At 65.0% G+C, this 19,082-nt stretch overlaps 1 protein-coding gene and 1 long non-coding RNA gene across 8 annotated transcripts; both read left to right on the top strand.

Moving 5' to 3' along the window:
* The first annotated feature begins 854 nt into the window (after positions 1 to 854).
* On the top strand, positions 855 to 4,224 carry LOC142048220 (uncharacterized). Of its 7 annotated transcripts, none has more exons than XR_012657433.1 (5): positions 855 to 1,278; positions 1,378 to 1,620; positions 1,741 to 1,888; positions 2,800 to 3,097; positions 3,488 to 4,224. It is a non-coding gene; the product is annotated as an uncharacterized LOC142048220 (long non-coding RNA). The 7 variants fall into 7 exon arrangements; XR_012657437.1 differs by having other exon boundaries at positions 925 to 1,061; positions 1,387 to 1,620; XR_012657436.1 differs by having other exon boundaries at positions 925 to 1,061.
* A 2,751-nt stretch (positions 4,225 to 6,975) lies between these two features.
* Positions 6,976 to 16,405, top strand: LOC142048210 (uncharacterized). The gene is made up of 7 exons (XM_075074882.1): positions 6,976 to 7,070; positions 10,000 to 10,309; positions 10,595 to 10,769; positions 11,203 to 11,311; positions 11,583 to 11,622; positions 12,615 to 12,729; positions 15,737 to 16,405. Exons 2-7 carry the CDS (start codon positions 10,020 to 10,022, stop codon positions 16,313 to 16,315), a joined length of 1,308 nt encoding a protein of 435 aa, XP_074930983.1. The 5' UTR covers positions 6,976 to 7,070; positions 10,000 to 10,019; the 3' UTR covers positions 16,316 to 16,405.
* The last annotated feature ends 2,677 nt before the right edge of the window (positions 16,406 to 19,082 follow it).

Here is a 19,082-nt window from a genome sequence, read left to right as displayed (position 1 = left end):
GGACTTCCGGTGGGTGGGCCTTGATTCCCTGTTCCGGGGGGTGGGGGTTAATAGGCGGGGGGGGGTGGGGGGGGTGTGTGTGTCCGTCCGTCCGTCCGTCCTGTGGAGCGGGGGAGGGGTGTTTGTGGGTGGGAGCTGAGAGGCCTGTGGGCCTGGGGCGGGTCTGAGGAGGGGAGAGCTGGGCGGTCTGTGGGGCTGGGGGGGTGTCTGTGGAGTGGAGAGCTGGGGGTCTGGGGTAGGGGAGGGTCTGTGGGGCTGGAGAGGCGTCTGTGGAGGGGAGAGCTTAGGGGGCTGGGGGGGGACTGCCTGTGGAGGGGGAAGCTGAGGGGCCTGTGGGGCTGGGGGGGGATTGCCTGTGGAGGGGAGAGCTGAGGGGCCTGTGGGGCTGGGGGGGAGGACCGCCTGTGGAGGGGAGAGCTGAGGGGCCTGTGGGGCTGGGGGGGACCGCCTGTGGAGGGGGGATCTGGGGGGCCTGTGTGGCTGGGGCGGACTGCCTGTAGAGGGGAGGGCTGGGGGATGTCTGTGGAGGGGGGAGCTGAGGGGGCTGGGGGGTGTCTGTGGAGTGTCTGTGGAGCAGGGTTGGCTTGTGGAAGGGGAGAGCTGGGGTGCCTGGGGGGTGTATGTGGAGGGAGAGAGTTGGAAGTGCTTGGGGGTGTCTGTGGTGCTGGCGGTGTCTGTGGAGGGGGGAGCTGAGGGGGCTGGGGGGGTCTGTGGGGCTGGGGAGCATCTGTGGAGCAGGGGATGGCTTGTGGAAGGGGAGAGCTGGGGTCTCTGTGGGGCTGGGGGGGATATGTGGAGGGGGAGAATTGGAGGTTCTGGGGGGTCTTTGGGGCAGGGGAGGGCTGTAATGGGTCTGGGGCCGGTGGAGGGGTTGTGGAATAGAGGAGGTTTGTGGAGGGGGAGCCCTGAGAGGGGTCGGGGGGGTCAGAGAGATCCCTGGGGGGCATGTCTTAGGAGTGGGCTTTTTGGGGACATGGGGGCCAAGCGGGGTCTGCTGCTGAGGTTGTGGGGGTGTCCCCGAGCTGGGGACAGCGCTGGTGTCTGGGCCCTGGGTCCTGCAGGTGAAATCGGGGGGTTCTTTGGTTATCAGGGTGCTGGCCGGGCTGTGCGGGGTGGAAACGCTGGGGTGGAGCCTGCGGCAGAGGGGAGGGAAGGGTCCCCTGGCACCGAGAGCGGTGTAATGGCAGTGGGGTCTCCTCGTCCTCTCTGTGCGGCACCTCTGGAGGTGCTGGGCTCAGGGAACCAGGGATGTGCGGCCCTGAAGCCGGGAGTTCTGGGGTGAGAAAGGCTGCTGGCGGGAGTTGGTCGTACCTCGGTGGCTGGAATTGTTGCTTTCTGAGAGGGATGGGGAGAAGAACCAGCTCTGTCTTGTCTGAGGTGGCACAGGCAGTGGTGGAAAGCCCCGTCCCTCACCATGCCGCTTCGGTGCCAGGGGAGATCCCTGTCGGGGATTTCAAAAGGGAGACAGCGGTCCTTTCTTCTGCCGTGCCCGCCGCGCTGAGGCGGTGCTGTGCCGGTACCTGTGCACCTTCCAGCAAGAACGTGAGTACCTGGGGGGCAGCTGCGGTGCCAGGGCCGTTCCTGCCTGCCCTGTGACATCCCGTATCGCGTTGCTGCGAAGTACGCAGCTCTTCGTGTCCTGCTGCACGCAAAGGCCTGAGTCGTCTCGCTCAGTTGTCCCATTTGTGTTCTCTTTGCAATAAAATCACCAATAATACTCTGTTTCCTTTTTACTTCTAGATGAGGCTTCTGATCCTTGCTGTGTTTGCCCTGTTCTGCGTGGCCCACTGTGAGGACGGGGCCAGGCTCCTGCTCTCCAAATCCCAATTAAACGGGTGTGCTGTGAGGACCGGACCCCGCGGCACATCACCTGCGCCGCTGGTGCCAGGTAAGCCTTGTCTCATACTCACCAGGAGCAGGTCTTCGTGTCTGCGAGGTTGGAGGCTGTTTCTCGGCTCCATGGTGTGCTGTTAGCCTTCGTCCCCCTAGCTCTGAGCTCACCACCAGCCCGTGAAGGTCCGACCCCACGATTTGCCTTCTCCTTCCTGTTCCTTTCGCTCTTTCCTGCTTTCACCTCGTGGCTGCTCTAGCTGCACGGCGCAGATCCTCGTGTTTCATCTTGTGACATTCCCTTCCCCGTGCATACAGATGCTCTTTCTTGGCTTTGTGAGCTTTTTCTGACATCCAGTTTCCTGACTCTTTTTCTCTCAGCTTTGCCTTCCTCTTTCTGCAGTTTCCTTGTAACACACCTTGACTCTCCTCCCTGTCTCAGTGCCCTTTTATGTTTCAGAAGTCAGTCCTTCCAGCTGTTATTGTCAGCACAGAGCTGCCATGCCTCTATGGCTCAGTCCCTCAGCGAGCAGAATACCAAACCTGGGACTCTCCTCCTACCCCTTTCTTTGCTGAGTTTAGTGCTGCCTTAAATACGGAGCTGTCGGGTGATTCTTTACCCCTGGAGGAGTCTGGCATTGTCTCTGGGATGTTTGATGTCAAGTGGCTCCAGATGGCTCGATATCTTTCCCTGGTTTGGAATGTCTCCCCTCCCAGCGCTCGTTCTTACCCCTAAACGTCCTGCAGCTCTGCTCCCCTCGCCTGTTGCCGCTGAGATTGTGGCGTGCCGGACCCCGGGCACGGTGGTGGGTGCTGGGAGCGGCTGGATCCGCCTTGGATGGGTCTGGGTGTCTGTAATTACAGAGCACTTGGATTTTGTAGCAGGACTGCCTTTGCCACCTGGTTTGATCCTCTTTACCCATCTCCCAACTTTCCGTCCTTCGATGAAACGCGACTGTTTCCCTTAAGTTACAGATCTCGGAGCGAGCGGCGTGTCCCACGCCGCGGTTCTGCGGCCTCTTGAAGCTGTTTACTTCAACTTCACCACCGCTACCACCGTGTACCTGGCTCAGGAGGGCGGACAGACGATGGCGAGGGATTTCATTTACCCCTTCATGCAGTTGTAGCCCCCCCTGGACACCAGCTACGCCTGACTGTGCTCTTCAAGCTTGTTAGGAGATGATGCGTGTCCCTGCACTCTTAAATCACGTGCTCTGTTGCAAGAAGGAAAAGTGGCAAATACCATCATCCTCCTCCCCTTTTTTAGGTTGGTTTTGTGAGCCCTCCTGGGCGGGGAGGAATCCTGGCTCGGCGGGAGTTTGCCAGGAGGTTCTCACCTCGCATTATATGTATCTTTCAAGTAATAACTGAAATCGCTCTGCGGCGATCGTGCAGCCCAGCGCAGTGCCCGTTCGTGGTGGGTTGGGTTTGCCCTACAGTCACCTGAAAAGCTCCAGCGTGGATTGTAGTTAACGGGTACCAGTTGTCCAGAAGAAAATACCTCAGACAGAGCAGTTTCCAGCCCAGCTCCCTCTGTGAGGGAGCTGCCCCTGTGGGATTTGGGCCAGAAGCTTCGGGGGTGGAAGATCTGATGGTTATAACTCAGCTGCGTGTGATTTGTTTGGAATTCTTTCTAAGAGTTTCTCCGTCCAGCCAGACTGGGCAGCTTTCGGCGTGATGCCCTCCCTCGCGACGCTGCTGCTGTGGGACTTGAGCGAGAGAAAACACGACACCTCCGAGGCCAAGCAGAAGCGAGCAAAGCCAAATGCCACCGGCACCCCAGAGCTCAGGAGAGAGCAAACACTAACCCACCCAGAACTGCAGGTGGGTTTGGATCAGCAGGAGCCCGCAAAAGCACCGCCAGGGCTACGCTTCAGCCCTGCCGCTTCAATGGCAGCGGCGTGTTGCCCTCTCCCTTAAAAAGAAGACAAAACCACAGAAAAGCGCACGGCCAAGCGCCTTTCTCGGCATGTTCAGAGCAGAGTGCCACCAATGTGTTAACGCCCGGCGGAGCTTATTTGTGGGGGCGCAGCTCTGCAGCACTTGTGGCGTCTGTGCCGCCTGCCGGACTCCGCTCGGCCGCACGGACCTCCGCCTGCTGCCGTCTCCTCGAGCTGAACCCTGTGCATCTTGGGGGGCCCCTCTTCCGGGCGCTGCCTGCCTCGCCGAAACACCTGTGGGAAGGAGCTCTGGTGCTGGTAACACCTCCTTTCGAGGGAGGCTTGCCAGAGCTCCCCCTTTGCGAGGTGGGGCATGGGAAGCGCGGTGGTGTTTCAGCGAGCACTTAATTGCTGTGTGTCTGGTTGTTTATGGCTTCTTTTCTTCTTTCCTGGTCGCTCTGAGGCGTGTTGAGGAACCAAAGGCTTTGTAATAAAAACACACACCACAAAAGAAGCCTGCTTTTCTTTTATCAGGAGGTCCTGGAGGCACCTGGCTGCCTCCAGAAGCAGCTAAAGGGCATGAAAATAGATCAGTGCGTTACTCCATCAGTAAAATAAGTGCAAGAATGAGAGCAGAGGGAGCACGGGGAGAGCAGAAACCGCTTTGTCTCATCCCTCTGTGCTCCGAGGGGCTGGTACCTCGCACCAGCTTTCCTGACAGCCTCAAGCACGAGTATAAGGATTCTCTTCGCCGCCGTAAATAAATCACGCTGTGGCTGCGTGTCGGGCACGGATTTATGCTTTTTCTCCGGAGGGAGTAAGTGGCACGGCGACGGCTTGGCTCAGGGGACCCGCGCGTGGTGAGGGGTGGTTGATTTTTGCCCCGAGATTCGGGCAAGGGCTCCCGTGGCACCGCTCAGCCCGGCCTGGCCGTGCGTCCGGCCCCGCTCACCAGCACGGTGCTGGCAGCCGAGAATTTCGTGTTGGTGGACAGAAATCCCGGGCCGTGCCGGAGCGAACACTGTGTCTTTGTTACCAGAACAATGTTTCCAAGCTGGGATTCCTCACTCCCTCGCCCCAACCTTCGCTGCCACCGGTTGCACCCTTTGTTTTGCCTGGCCAGTGTCGCAGCCGGCGGCATTAGGGAGACGGTCGCTGTTTGATGCTCGAGAAACTATCTGAAGGGTCTGGGGGGCTTCGTGCTGACAGGTCTGAGTGGTGCAGCCCCCTCGGATGTGCCCGGCAGCGGCGATCGCCTCGCCAGGCTGAGGTAAGGCTGCTCCCGCCGCAAACCGTCTGTCTGTCCGCTGTTCCTGCCTGCTTTGGCAGCCGCCCGGGCTGCGCCCTCAGGACCCGCCGGCAGAAAAGGGCGAAGGTAACCAATGCCTGTTACCAGCAGGGCGCTGGTCTGGGCTTTTGAGGGCAGGCCGGGGAGGGGTTGGTGGGAGACTGATGGGAAGAGGAGTTGTCGGGGTTGTTTCTTTACTAGTAGTGCTTTTCTTTGAGCCTTGAATTGTCCTAGTGAATTGTCCTGGTGACAGCCGCCTCTGGTACTGGTGTGTTCTGGTAGAGCTTCAGAGCCAGGATGAGCGCCCTGGGGACACCCGCGCCCGCTCCTCCTGCGCCCCGGCACCCTGGTGAAGAGGGGCCGGTTCCAGAAACCCCTTGGAAATATCTACAGCGTTTCGGTGCCCGGGCCCCTCCGTGCCTGCGGTGCCTCGGGTGCTTGAAAACCAGCAGCCGAAATGACTCCCGTGCAGCCCCGAACGCAGCGCGTGAGCTGGGGAAGGGCTTGGCCCCTGATCCCGAGCCTCGCGTTAGCAGTCCCAGCTAAAATCCCGACGGCTTCAGAAAACACTTGGGAGCTTGTTCTGCAGCCCGGCCGCTGCGGTTTCTCTCCCCGCAGGGCAGGGCACAGCGGAGCCGAGCCAGCTCTGCCCCGGGTGCTGCAGGTAGGCGTCACCTCCTGGCACCGCTCTCCCAAAAGCTGCACAAAGGTCCTCGGTGCCACCTGTTTGTTTAAAACAAACGTGTTCCTCGCAGGCTGAAGCTTTAGCCTGAGGAATATCGAGCAGAGGGACGGTGCCAAGGGGCAGGCAGGCTCCGGGCTGGGGGACCCGGGACCCGCCTGCAGCGGCACGGTCCGGCCCCTGCGCGGCGAGAGGGCATTTATCTATTTTCCTTCATTTTTCCGCGGAGCGGGTGCTTCACGTGACAGCGGCGCTGGGACACCTCAAAACAAAAGCTGCGGGGAGCTTTTCAAAACCTCCAGGCCATTTCTGGCAGATGGGGATTAAACGCGCCGGGGTGTTTATCGCTCGCAGGTGCCTCTCGCGCGGGATCGGTTTGCTCCGTCTGCGGCTGCTTCGTTTCACGGTGGCTTTTCCCAGGAAATGAAATCCCGCCGGCATCCGGACGTGCTGGGTTTGTCCAAGGTGCGTAAGCCTTCCAGCATCGCCCGACGGCTTGCTGCCCCCGGGGTCCTGTGCGAAGGGTTAATGCGGAGCTGGAGCGGACGGGGCTCGGCCCCACGGCAGCGGGGAGCGGACGGGGCTCGGCCCCACGGCAGCAGGGAGCGGACGGGGCTCGGCCCCACGGCAGACAGCGCTGCGTGGGCAGCGTGACGCTGCGAGCCTGAGTCACCTCCGCTCGCCCTGCCCTTATCGCAGCTTTGGGGTGCCCTGCTCCACACCCACATGGGCTGCTCAAAGCTCAGCCCTGAGCCGACGGCAGCTTGTGTGGGTTTGGGAAAGCCTGACTGTGCCGTGCCAAAGCTCCCCGGGGGAAGGAAATTCCCACCTTTGGGAGATGGGGAAACTGAGGCACAGAGTAACGCTCCTCGCCCTACGGTGCCTTGGGCTTGCCCAGCTCCTGCCTGTTGCTACAGCCTGAGATGGATTATTCATAACTCCCACGGGCTGCCATGGGAAGGACTCCCGGGAGCCAGGAAGGGGCAGTTCTGACCCTGAGGGGGTCCCTAAGGTGCTTCTCGCCCCCTAAAACGTGATGGAGTGGGAAATAGGAGGGCTGCTCTGTGCTCGGGCCACCTGCAGCCCAGCACAGAACTGCAGCTGATGGCTAAGGGAGGAGAGAAATGGGGAGCAAGGCTGAAATTGGGGTGCCCCATGACAGTGGGGGTACGTGTCCGTGTCCGCTGGTGAGGACGGATCTGCATCGATGCAGGGCAAAGGGTTAACAGGGAAAAGGATCTGATTTGCCAAGTGGTTCCTGGTTTATTTTGTGTGTGAAAGAGGCAGGGAGGGGGAGGAGGAGGAGGGCGCCCAGTTGGGGAGTTGGAGCAGGGCTGGTACCGCTGGGCATCGCTGCCAGGACTGGGCTCCCATGGGACACTGCTGACAGGTACGGTCCCGGCAGCCCGGGGGTGACCTGAGCCACCCGGGAGCCACCGGCCCCGCTCGTGGGTGCTGCAGCCCCCACCTCGCCCGCTTTGTGCCCCCCAGCCGCTGGCTGGCACCTTCCCTGCCCTTTGCCCTGTGCTATGGCGGCTCCCGTGCGACCGCGTCCCCCCTCCCGCGCTGCTGCCGCGGGGGTTCGACCCACAGGGCACAGTCGTGACCCTCGAGCCGGTTGCTCCGACCTCCGCTCCTCCGCCGCCCTGTCTGGCCATGGTGGCCGGCACGAGCATCCTCCACCACCGAGAAAGCCGGTGGCCGGCGGCTAATCCTCGCCGGGGCTGGGGAATCCGGCTCTGCCTGGAAAGAAATGGGGAGCGACGTGCTGACACCCACATCCCCCCTGGCGCGGGGCCGCGTCCACCCTCCGCCGGCTCCTCTGCGTCCTCGGCAGAGGACGGACCCCTCCGTGGCATCAGGTTGGAGTGGCTTTTAGGAGGAAGACCTCACTTCTTGCTTCCTCCCCTGGGAGCCGTGACTCTGCCCTGGCGCTCACTGCTCTGGCTGGGTCCAAAGTGCTGTCGGAGCTGCCTGGAAGCACAGGTCGGATGTGCCGTGCCACGCGTTGCCCTCCGCCCCGCCTGGCACCCAGGGTGTCTGGGGACACGTCCCCAGGACCCGGCGCTGCCCTGGAGCGGGCGGTGGGGCCGGAGGAGCCCGCGGCGGTCCCAACCCCATCCACGCACTCCAGTGATGAGCGTTGGCCGTTCTCAGCACGGAGCAGCGTATCCCCCCCACGTCCCTGTCCCCTGGCTGGGCTGAGCCATCGTGCCACCGTCCCCACATCCCATCAGGAGCCGAAGGCCGCCGGCGAGCACAGCCTGCGGGTAACACGATCCCCAGGCTCCTCGCTGCTCTCCAGCTGGTGCTCGCCGACATTTTAGGGGGGTTGAAACACAAACATGGACCTTAAGGCCATCTCGGGGCCGGGCTTGTAGCGCTGCGGGGCGGTAGCGACTCCCGGCCGGAGGAGCCCATCTCACCGAGGCATCCGGGCACCAAGCGGGTAACGCCGCAGAGCCCTGCCCGCGAGAGAGCCGTGCTGGTGGGAAGCTGCTGCCAGCGTCCCAGTGCCGACGGGTGGTAGATGGGGTTGGCTTGGCTTGTTGGGATGGAGGGGTGCACCCCAGGGCTCTGCGGCAGGCTGGAGGGGGGCAGGCGAAGGCGAGGGTTGCCCGCAGGGTGGGGATTCGATTTGGGGGATCAGCCGTGATGCCGCTCCAGGATCCCGTGCGGCGTCCTGCCGGCTCCCTGCGCGGGAGGTTGGGGTTACACCCTGAGATCCCCAGCTCTTTTCTGGCACTAAACTGGGAAGCTTCTGGGCATCCAGGCTGCTTTTTCTGGGCACCAACACCTGTACGAGCCTGGGAACCCATAAATCACTAGGTCTTTTTGTGTGCTTTTGGGGAGAGCCACGCTTATCGGTGGCGGAAGTGCCACCGAGTGATGGACGCTATCTTTGCTATTTATTTATTCTTTCTTATTTATGGTAAAGCCTCTCACTTGTTCTGGTCTGGTCCTGGGCAGATCGAAGGGCAGATGATGGGCAGACGCAGAGGAAAGTGGGGTTTTTTTAATCAGCTGACTGGGCTGGGAATGTGAAAACAGGAAAGTGGCTGATCTCATCCCATTTCCCTCCCTGTCCCAAACCGGCCTGGCTGGGGGGAGAGCTGCCCACAGGGCTCGGGCGCAGCGGGGTGAGTCGGGGCTGGGCAGTGCCAGGGGAGGATGTGCCAGCGCCGGGGGATGCTTCGGGCACCGGCACGGCCGCTGGCGTCGGGATTTTGGGATTACGGGCAGGTGTGGGCAGCGCGGACCGGCGCACTGGGCTGGGGCGCGGGGGTCAGGGTGCTCCGCTGGGGTTTGCAGCCCTGGCTCCATCTTGCAAACAGCAGCAGAAGGGATTTTTACTTCACGGAGGGGTTACGTGGTCCAGGCAGGGCCAGCAGCGCTGCACTGATGCTGCTGCAAGACAGAGAGACCGGGCGTGATGGGGAGCCGGGGTTGGGGGGGGCTAAGAGCCACACCCCACAGTGGCCTTTCTTTAAGGGCTTTTGTAGCCGCCTGGTGTGGGCAGCCCGGGCGTCTGGGGGAGTCAGGGTGCTCAGGTGGTGCTCGGGAGCTCCCCAAGCCTGGGGTGGCCTTTGGTGTGGGGGGGGCACAGCCAGGCTAAAACCACCCCGGGTCCCATCCTGCTGCCGTGCTGGGACCACACGCAGGGGCCAGATGCCACCACACTAAACCCCGGTCCCCAAGCGACTGCAAAGCAACCTGAGCATCCTCACCCGCGGGACGGCTGCTCCGGGGGGATGCGTCACCCCGGAGAGGTGGAAATTTGGGGGTTTTGTATCCAGGTGGAGAGGCCGCATCGTTGTGGGGTCACCCTGGGGTGGTGGGACCCTATAACTGCTCATGCCCCCCAGCCAAGCTGATGAGGAGCAGCTCTCATCCCAGCCAAATTCCTGGGCGCTTAATGAGTAACCGGCAGCGAGGTGCGGGGCCGTGCTCAGCCTCGAGTGGGTGTTTCTGTGTGCTCCTGCCAGCTGCGGCCCCCCACCCCGGCCATGTTTGTGCAGGGCTGGGGGCCAGGGGGGACGGGAACCCTCTCCATCGCGGCGCCAGCACTGCAGGCTCGGGGGGCCCCGCGCAGTGCGTGGGGCTCGGCAAGGTCAGCGCCGGTGGGGGGACGCGGCCGGGAAGGGCAGCTCCTCTTTATGGCCATCATAAGCTTTAAAAGCTGTTTAAAGCTCCAAGAGAGGCCGTAAAAACAATCTGGGGGAGCTGCAGAGCTCAGCTGAGACCCCCCCAACTCGTTCCATGCCCCACGCCAGGGCTGGGCTGGCCGGCCCCGACGCCTCCGCTCCTCCCTCCCGCAGCGTCTGGCCCTGAGCGCAGCATGGACGGTCCCGACATCTTCCTGGGTCCCTGTGAAGGTGCCCTCTGCGGGGTCCCGGGTCAGAAACGTCGCTGCATGTCGGCCCTGGAGCCTGTCACCGCACCCCGCCCCAGCGCCGAGGCTGGCTGGGAGAAAGAGGAGGAAGATGAGGATGAAGACCACTTTCGGGGGGTGCCCTTGCGGCGATCCTGTGCCCTCCGGACCTCCATCCGCTCCCAGGACCCCTTCCGCCGGCACAGCTGGGAGCCGGGCAAGGAGCTGCGTGGAGTCCCTGGCTACGACCAGCTCAGGTAGCGGTGACCTGCCCTGGGCCCCCAGCCCAGCCCCGCAGCCAGCCCCGCTTCCCTGCCCTTGCACCGCTGCTCCCGACCCCCCCCCCCCGATCCCGGGGTCGGGGTCCTCTGTGCAGCGTCCCTGGCTGCACCCCAGAGATGTGCATCCCTTACTCTGACCTGACTCTGACTCTGGGTGGGGATGCCCCAAAAGCCGGGTGCTAGAGCAAGGCTCACCGTGCAGGGGCGGGGGTCCCGGTGGTGTGTCCCCCCCAGCTCAGGGTCCCCATCTCCCTGTCACAGTGTGAGTCTCAAAGGCCTGAGCCCCGATGACATCGACTCCAGCGCGGAGCAGCTGGACAGGCTGGGGCGGCACCGGCGGGACCCCCGGCGAGCCCCCCTCATCCACAGCAACGATGACCTGGAGTCCCTGCTCTCCCAGGATGAGGAGGATGAGGCTGATGTGCAGCGGGCACAGGTAGGAGCCCCTTCCCCCTCCTCCTGCCACCCCAGGGTGCCCCATCCCACAGCACCCACCTCCTCTTGCAGCTGGGGGATGGATTCAGGGGCTGAGCTTGGGTGAGGGCAGGGGACCCTGGGACAGGGGATCATGATGGGTCCCCAGGAAAGCCCCATCCTAGGTGGCCTTGCCATCGCCCTGGGTCCGGGATGCTCCCGCCCAAGCTGCGTTATCCCCTGGGAGAAGCTTAATTTGGGGGATCAATGGCAGGGAGGTGAAAATAGGTAGCCCATGAGCCTTGGGACCATCCGGCACCGGTATGAGCCTGGGTGCACCATCCTGGGGACCAGCAGCTGCCCTGTGGCACCCACCGGGCCCTGCCAAAGGGCAGGTGGAGGGTGGCAGGGCCAGGAGCCGGTGGCCCCGGTGCCAACCCCATCACCACTGGCAGGAGGATGCACGGAGGCTGCCAGCATACCGGGCCAGGCAGAGCGCCAGCGCCTGCAGCCTCTCCAAATCGGCATCGCTCAGCATCATCGACAGCTTCCCTGATGGAGACGGTGAGTGGTGGCACCCATGTTCCCCCCCCGGGCAGGACCGGGGTGATGGCCCCCACGTCTCGCCCCTCTGGCGCTGCATCCTCATCCCTGCTCAAACCTTCCTCATAATGACCCAAAATCAATGCTGCTGCCACCAAAGTTAATTATTTCTCATCCCCCTGGCCCTGCGGCAGCCCTGGACCGCGGCAGATGCTTCACCGACCGAAAGAGCCAGCTTCTCTTGCTGGGCTTTGGCCCCTCTTTTAATTCACCTTCTCTTTTGCTGTTGCAGAAATTTCCCCCTTCGCCTCCCAGCAGAGCCTGGTCAATGGGTGAGTCTGGGGGGACACACAGACGCAGCCACTGGGCTGGGGGGGGACACTGTACCCCTGTGCTGGGGTGTAAGTTAAGGCAGCTCAGGGACCAGGGAGCCCCCAGGGGAAATGTAGAGATTAAAATATTGGCCCAAATAGGGCTTTTCTGTTGTTGTTGTCGCTTGTGGCTGCAGAGAGGGGAGGGGGTGGCTGTGTGCGACAGGGTCAGGCCGAGACCCGACACACTTCACTCACCGCCGGCATCGGGGTCAGCAGGAGCAGATCCCCAGGGACGAGCGGGCTGGAGGGGACGGTGTGTGTCCCCCCGTCCCCGGGATGCTCAGCCCCCCCCGGCAGGGCATTGTGCCGCTGCTTGGGGCCCCCCTGTGTCCCCGGCGCCTGTCACAGCCCATTCCCGTCTTCATTAGGGCGGTTGTTCCCGGGCACCGTCGTGCCCGCGGCTGGCCGGGAGCCCCGCGGGGGACGAGCGAGGACAGGGACGGGGACACAGAGGGGGCCAGGCCCCGGCCCCCCCCCGCCACCTTGCCAGAAAGGATGGTGCTGTGCGGCCCCTGCGCCGTCCCCTCCGTGTCCCCAGCCATGGGTTGGGAGCGGGGCTTGTCCCCCACCGAGGGTGTCCCCAAGGAACCAGGGCCAGTCCTGAGCAGGACCACCCAGGAAAGGGGGGGTGTCCCTGCCTGTAGCACCCCACAACCTTGCGGCTGCACCCATACCAGCCGGGACCACCGCCCTGCTCCCCAAATTACAGAGCAGGTACCCGGTGGGGGTCACCGAGGAGGGGATGTAGCCACCGGGGGGGGTGTCTCCGCACCCCGCGGGGCTCGGGGCGAACAGAAAGGGCTCTGTGCTCGACCCAGCTGGGAGCGGAGCAGCCACCCCGGAGAAGCCGGGAGGCCGGGGCGGCTGGGCTCGCTCCTCCCTGTTTCCCGGCCCTGCAGAGGCCAGGGACAGAGGGGGATTGTCCAGGCTGGATCCTCCATCTCCTGCAGCTTCGGCGCCGGGAGCTGCGGGCAGCTGGAGGGGCAGGCGAGGAGCCAGAGCTGGGAACAGACCCCCCTGGGCCGGACCCTCAGCTTCATCAAGAGGATGACGGGGAAGACGAAGGTAGGGAGGGGAGGCGGAGGGGGTGGCAGGGCGGTTCGCTCCCCGAAATGCGGCGATGGGGGTGGGAGGGGGGGTCGTTTGATGCTCTGCCCTTTGGGGAAGCCGTGCCTCAGTTTCCCCTCTCCCACCCGGTACCGTCCATCGCTGGGTTTTGTACTTGGGGTTCTAAAGGGCGGGGGGGGGGGAACCCCAGATTCCCTCGGCGAAGGAGACGGAGGAAGGAGGCGTTTGCCCGGCGGATACCGGATCCCGCCCGGGCACCGGCGATGCGGTTTCGGTGGCGCTGCCGTCGCCCCCGTGTCCCCACGTTCACGCCGCCACGGTGCAGCCGGAGCCCCCCCCGGGGAGGGCACCGGGTGGCGAGTGCCGACGGCGGCGGGCACCGGTGGCAAAGCCGCTCTCCGCCGGCAGCGAGGCGGGGGGGGGGGGGGGGGGCCGTACGGGGACCCCCCTGCCCGCTGCGGGCCGGGGGACGGTCCCGCCGGGGGTCACCGGGCTCGGCCCTCGCCACGGCCGAGGAAATGAGGCTTTTCCTGGCGGCGGGGGCGCTTGTTTGCGCGCCGCGCTCACCGCCCGCACGCCCCCCCCGGGCCCCTCCGCTCCAGCCCCGCGGTTTCCTGCAGCGAGTCCTTCATTTGGGACATTTTCCTCCGGCTCCTTCCCAGCCCGGGGGGGCGGCAGGACCTTGCTGAGACCCCACCCCTGTGCCTCAGTTTCCCCATTTCTCATAGAGAGGCGGTGCTTGCTCGTGGGGTGCTTAGGTGGAGTCTGGGTGGCCGTGGGACAGTGGGGGGGCACGGGGGGGGGGGGGGCCTCCACAGCCACCCCGACCCTTCCCGCGGAGCCAGGAGCTTAGGGGGAAACTGAGGCACGGCACTGCGTGCGGCACCTCGGCGGCAGAGGGGCCGCCGGTGGCTTTATGTCCCCGTGGTGTTGCAGACCACCCCCCTGCCACCCGCTTCTGGGGGGTGAAGCCCACCTTGCCACCCCCGCCACCCCCCCCCGCCCCAAGGCAGCCCCTCAGGGTTGCCATTTGCCACCTTGTGAAGCCATTAATCCCCCGGCCCCTGATCTCATCCTGCCTCCTCCCTGCCGGGCAGCGGCCAGCTGGATTAACGGCCAGCTGTTAACATCATCTCGGGGGCTGCGCTCCCCCCGCAGCGCCGATGGGCCAAAACCCTCCCTGGCATGGTCTGGACCCCACAGTCGGGACCGTTCCATCCTCGTCCCACCCTGCTCCGTGCTGAACCAGGGCTACAAATGGGTTTAAATCCAGGATTTATTATTATTATTTGTGTTATTTTTATTTAGCAGCGGGAAAGGGCTGCTCAGGCCAGGCTCTTGCCAAGTCTTGGTTTAGCTAAGTTCATCCTACAAAATCTCTGGGGAGGGAGAAGGGTGCTCGAAGGCTGGGGGCTGGTGGTGCTCCGGATCCGGCCCCCCTCAGGCAGACGGATGGGGAAAGTGGGTCGATGCGGGCCGAGGCAGCGGGACAGAGGCAGCGGGTCAGAGGCAGTGGGACGCCGAGCCCTGCACGTGGTGATTGCATCAGGCGGCGAAGCAGCGAGGGGGGATTGGGGCGAGGGGGGATTGGGGTGCGGGGCGCCCACCCCAGAGTGGCCGGTGGCACGGGGGTGGTGCTGGGGGTCCCTGTGGCTGCGCCACGGGCCGAGGCAGCATCATCCCCGGGCCGGGTGGGGGGGACACGGGACAGATTTTGCGTCACGCTCTGCAGACGGGTGCTTGTAGCTGGGGGGGGTCCCAAGCAGAGGGATGGGGACGGGTCTCTGGGGTCCTGGGGTCCCCCTGGAGTGGGGCAGTGGAGCTCAATGGGGGACATTGGTGGGGGACCCAATAGAGGGGACCCCAAAATGCTGGGGGGGAGCAGAGAGCACTCAGCACCACCCTGGGGGGGTCAAGCTGGGGCCTTGTGTGGGTTCCGCGGGGCCGGGCGCTGGCTGGGAAGCGGCCGTGGGGAGCGGGGACGCTGCCGGGGGGAGGGACCATGCTATTTCAGGAAGAAATAATAATCCCAGCCGCCGGGGCCGAGCTCGCTGCTGCTGCGGGGGCTCGGCACGGGCCCGTCCCCGGGGACCCCCAGCCATGTACAGCCGTCGTGCGCCCAGGGTGAGTCATGGGAACGGCTCAGCCCCGGGGGTCCCGTGGGGGTCCCGGGGCGTCGCTGCCACTGCGGGTCTTGCCTGAGCACCACACGACACCAGGCTGGCCCTTGCTCATGCCAGGGATGGACCGCGTGATGTTGGGGGGCTGCGGGCCATGGCGGGGGGGGGACCCCTGGGATCCGACACCCGCAATGCTGTGGGGCGGCTGCATCCCCGCGGTGATGCCCGTCAGTGGTTTTGGCAAGGGGCTGGTGCTGGGGTGCACCGGCCTTGGGGAGGGGGGACCAGGTTCCTGCCCTGGGGCCGTGGGGTCCCCTCTGCAGCTGGAGCACCCCCATCTCCTCCCTTCCTGACTTTTTAGGGCTGAGCCGCCGCTGCTTCCCCCTTCCACGTGATGCTCACGGCACCGCGGGGCTTTCCAGTGCCCGGATCTGACCCTGCCATGCGGGAAGGGGCACTGGACCCCCCCACGGGCATCACCGGAGCCTCCCCACCGGCCACATCCTGCCCTGGGGTGGCCGATCGCCTGTTCAGGGCTTCTTTCCATCATTTTTGGGGCTGTTTTAGGGTTATGGCAGGGCAGGGGGAAGCAGAAGCAAACCCTGGCCAGAGGGGTTTGTACACAGGGAGGAAATGAGAAGTTAGGAATTAGGCTCTGGGTGAAAGGAGGAGCGTAACCACGTGCCCCCCGGACACTCAGGGTGGCCTTGCGAGGGTTTGGTTCTGCTTTTGGGACCGAGATTTAATTAAAACCCAGCCTCGGCAGCTGGGCCCCCGCCCGGGAACGAGCCCGCGCTGGGCTAACGGCCACAGCTGCCTCTGGTAAAGTGCTCCGGCTGGAGCTGCCGCCTGCGTTTGAGTCACTGGATGCGTTTTTCCGACAGTTCCGCTCCGGCTTCCGACTTCTCCCCTTCCCTGGGAGCTGCTCGTGGGGGCATCCCACCTTGCGCGGGTGCATCCCACCCATATCCCGCGGGGCTCGCAGCGCCGGATTCGGCACCACCGGGCCGTTTCCTTTGCCGCAGGCAATGATTTCTGCTGGGAAATCGAGGTGGAAGAGCGGGGGCCCCTCCCGGCAGCATCGGTGGCTTTTCGCCGTCGCTCGTTACGCCGAGAGCCGCCGGCGTCTCTCGCAGTTGCCCACGCGGCTTTGTCCCCGTCCCCTTGGTGAGCGTCAAGTGCCGCCGGGCTCGGAAACGCGGAGAAAAAGGGACATTTATTTGCTTAAGGAGCCCTTTGCCCCCGCGCACCCCGCAGCGGGGCGGGTGGCTTCGCGCCGGGGCTCGCCGGGTGCCGCCTGCGGGCAAGGTCGCCGAAATGGCTCCCGTTGCCCCGCAGCGCCGGGCTCTGCCGGGACGTGGGGGTCTCCCGGTGCCTCGGTAGCGTTATCTCTGGCAGTGAGCGGGATAAATCCAGTAAACCCCGGCTTCTCCAGACGGCGAGTTAACGTTCAACCAGGTTGAGGTTAGGCCAGCTCCTGGTGCTCTTCCAAAAAGGCTGTTTTAAGGGAAAAAAAGCAAAATTTTTCTGAAATCCCGCCTTTAGCGTGACTTTCTGTCGCTGAGGATCTGGATGGGAAAGCGGCTTTTTCTGTCCCCCGCCTCCAACAAGCAGGAGCCGGGTCTGGCATCGATTTGCTCCGTTTGCGAGGTAAAAGCCCCAAAATGGAGGCAAAAGGGGCCGCAGTGCAGGGACAGGATCCGTGTGTCACCCCGAAACTGCACTCTGGGGGTGTCCGGGGCTCCGGGGGAGTTTCGGGCCGTCCTGTGGCGGCTGTGCAACGGGAGATTGAAGTCCTGTGGGATTTTCTTCTTCCTTCTGGGATTCCAGCCCTGGTGTCACCCGGGAGGATGCAGGCGGGGGACGGGCCGTGGTCCCCCGAGGTTGTGGGGTTTCTGTGGGGCTGAGGCTGGGTGCTGGGCGTGGGTGGGGAGGGGAAACTGAGGCACGAGAGCAAGGGCTGGACCCTGGGGCTCCGATGCGGGGGGGCTCCGGTGCGATGCTTCTGCAGCAGCCGCGGCTGGATCTGGAGTGACTCCAGGGTGGCCATTCCCAGATCCGGAGTGACTCTGGAGTGGCCATTCCCAGCAGCCATGCTGGATCCGGAGTGACCCCGCGGTCCCCATTCCCAGGCCACCGGTCCCTGCCCGGGGCCCGATCCTGCCCGCCGTCCACCCCATCCCGGGGCCCGATCCTGCCCGCTGCCCATCCTGTCCCGGGGCCCGATCCTGCCCGCTGCCCGCCCCCTCCCGAACAAAGGCCCGCGGGCAGCACGCGGCCGGGGCCGGCAGCGCGACCCGCCCCCGGGGGGGCGGAGCCGGCGGCGGGAGGGACGGGCAGGACGGGCAGGGGAGGGCAGGACGGGACGGGCAGGAGCGGAGCGGCTCCGCGGATTATGTCCCGCCTCGAGTCGCTGGCCCGGGCGAGGAGCGATCGCGCCAAGGTGGGTCCCGGCGGATCGCGGTCCCGTGCAGCCCCCCCCCGGGCGGGGGGTCCCCCCCAGCCCCTCTCCCTTTCGGGGGGGGGTGGTGGGGGTGTTCCCGCCCCTGCTCCTGCTTCCCGTCCAGCCCAGGTGCTCACCCTCCCCCCCGGGGGGGGTGTCAGGTCGCTGCCCCGCCTGGCTGGGGTGGGGGGAGTTTTTGGGGTCTTGCCAGGGCGAGGGGGTGCCGGGGGGAGGTGCGTGGGGATGGGGTGATGCTCAGAGGAAGGCGGGGGGGGGGGGGTATGTGTGTTTATGCACCTCGGAGGGGGTCCCCAGCAAATGGGGGGTGGGTGGGGGGGGGGTGGGCGAGGACCCTCCGGCAGCCTGGGCGCAGCCGCTCCCCATTGTGCAGCGGGGTCTCCCGGGAAGACAATAACCCCCCTGCCCGCCCCGCCGCCCTCGCCCCGCCGCCGGGCAGGGACCGCCGCCGCCCGCCGAACATCCCGCCGGCAACTTCTTCGGCCCAGCAACGGCTCAACTTCCTCCATCGCTCTCGCCCCGTCAGCCTTGTTTCCGCCGAAGCCGAAGCCCTTTTGGTGGCGTGGAAACCTTCCAGCTCCGGCACGGCGGGTGAGGAAGTCGCCTTCTCCTCCTGCCAAGGGGGTGGGAGCGAGGTGGGACACCCCCCCCCCCACACCCCACCTTTTCATTGTCCGCAGCCCGGTAGGGACAAAGCCCCGCCATCACTTGGGCGATGGGGAAACTGAGGCACGGAGAGCCGCTCTCGTCCCGTGGGAGCGTGTCCCCGTCGCCCGTGACTTGGCGGGGGCGGGGGGGGGCGGCTGGGTGCTGTCGTGCTGCCCGGAGCATGTGGCAATCGCTGGCGTGGCGAAACGATGGGCAAAGGGGGGGCCAAAGGGGGGGCCCAGCTGGTGCCGGGCGCTGCCTGCGCTTGGCAGGGCTTTGTGCTCCTGCTGCGGCTGCTGCGGCGGGCGAGCCAAGCCCCCCCCCCCCCCCCCCCGCCCCCCTGCCTCAGTTTACCCCAAGCCGGGGATTTTTGGCAGCGGGGCGAGGGGGGGAAACCCCAGCGGCGCTGCTCCCCCGGCTCACGTGGTGCGGACTGGCCTTGCATGCACCGAGTTCGTCAGGTCTGAGCCACCTGGGGAGCGGCTGGAGGTTTTCGGGGTGTTCGGCCCTGAGCTCTGGGATTTGGGGGGGGCCGGCGGAGATGGCGGTGGCAGGGTGTGTGGGGGGGAAGTGGTTGTTGGTTCCTGTGCCGGCCGGGGCGGGGAAATGGCGGTTTTTGTTTAAAGAAAGTTTCATCAAAACCCGTTTCGCCCCACCCTGGGCCGAGGGGGGGCTGGTGGGGGGTGTGTGTGTCCCCCGGGAGGAGACGGCTCCACTTGGAGAGCAGCCACCGTCCCCACCGCTTTAGAAATGGGGGGGCCCATCAAAGGCAGCGGGGGGGGGGACACACAAAGCAGCGGGGCCCCCCCCGGCTGAGTTTTGCAGATGGGATATGCGGGGAACCCCCCCCTTCCCCCCTGTCCTGCCGCAGCTTTACAATCATGGGGACCCCTTCTCCCATAGCGGTACCTGCTTTTGGGGGGGAGGCAGCCCCTCCCCCCCACTGCCTTCTCTGGAGCCCCCCAAAACAGCGGAAGGGGGTCCCTCGCTGCACCCCCCCCCCCGCCTGCACCCACCCAGCCCCGCAGCCCCGCTCCTCCGGCGGCTTGAATCCTCAGAGGGGGCAAATTTGGGGTCAAAATAGAGCTGTTGTGCGCTGGGGAAGGGGGGCACCCCATCTT

This window comes from Phalacrocorax aristotelis, chromosome 25 (assembly GCF_949628215.1).
Source record: "Phalacrocorax aristotelis chromosome 25, bGulAri2.1, whole genome shotgun sequence".
Taxonomy (NCBI): Eukaryota; Metazoa; Chordata; class Aves; order Suliformes; family Phalacrocoracidae; genus Phalacrocorax; species Phalacrocorax aristotelis.
Note: the sequence above shows the minus strand (reverse complement) of the source record. Positions and strands in the feature narration are given on the sequence as shown.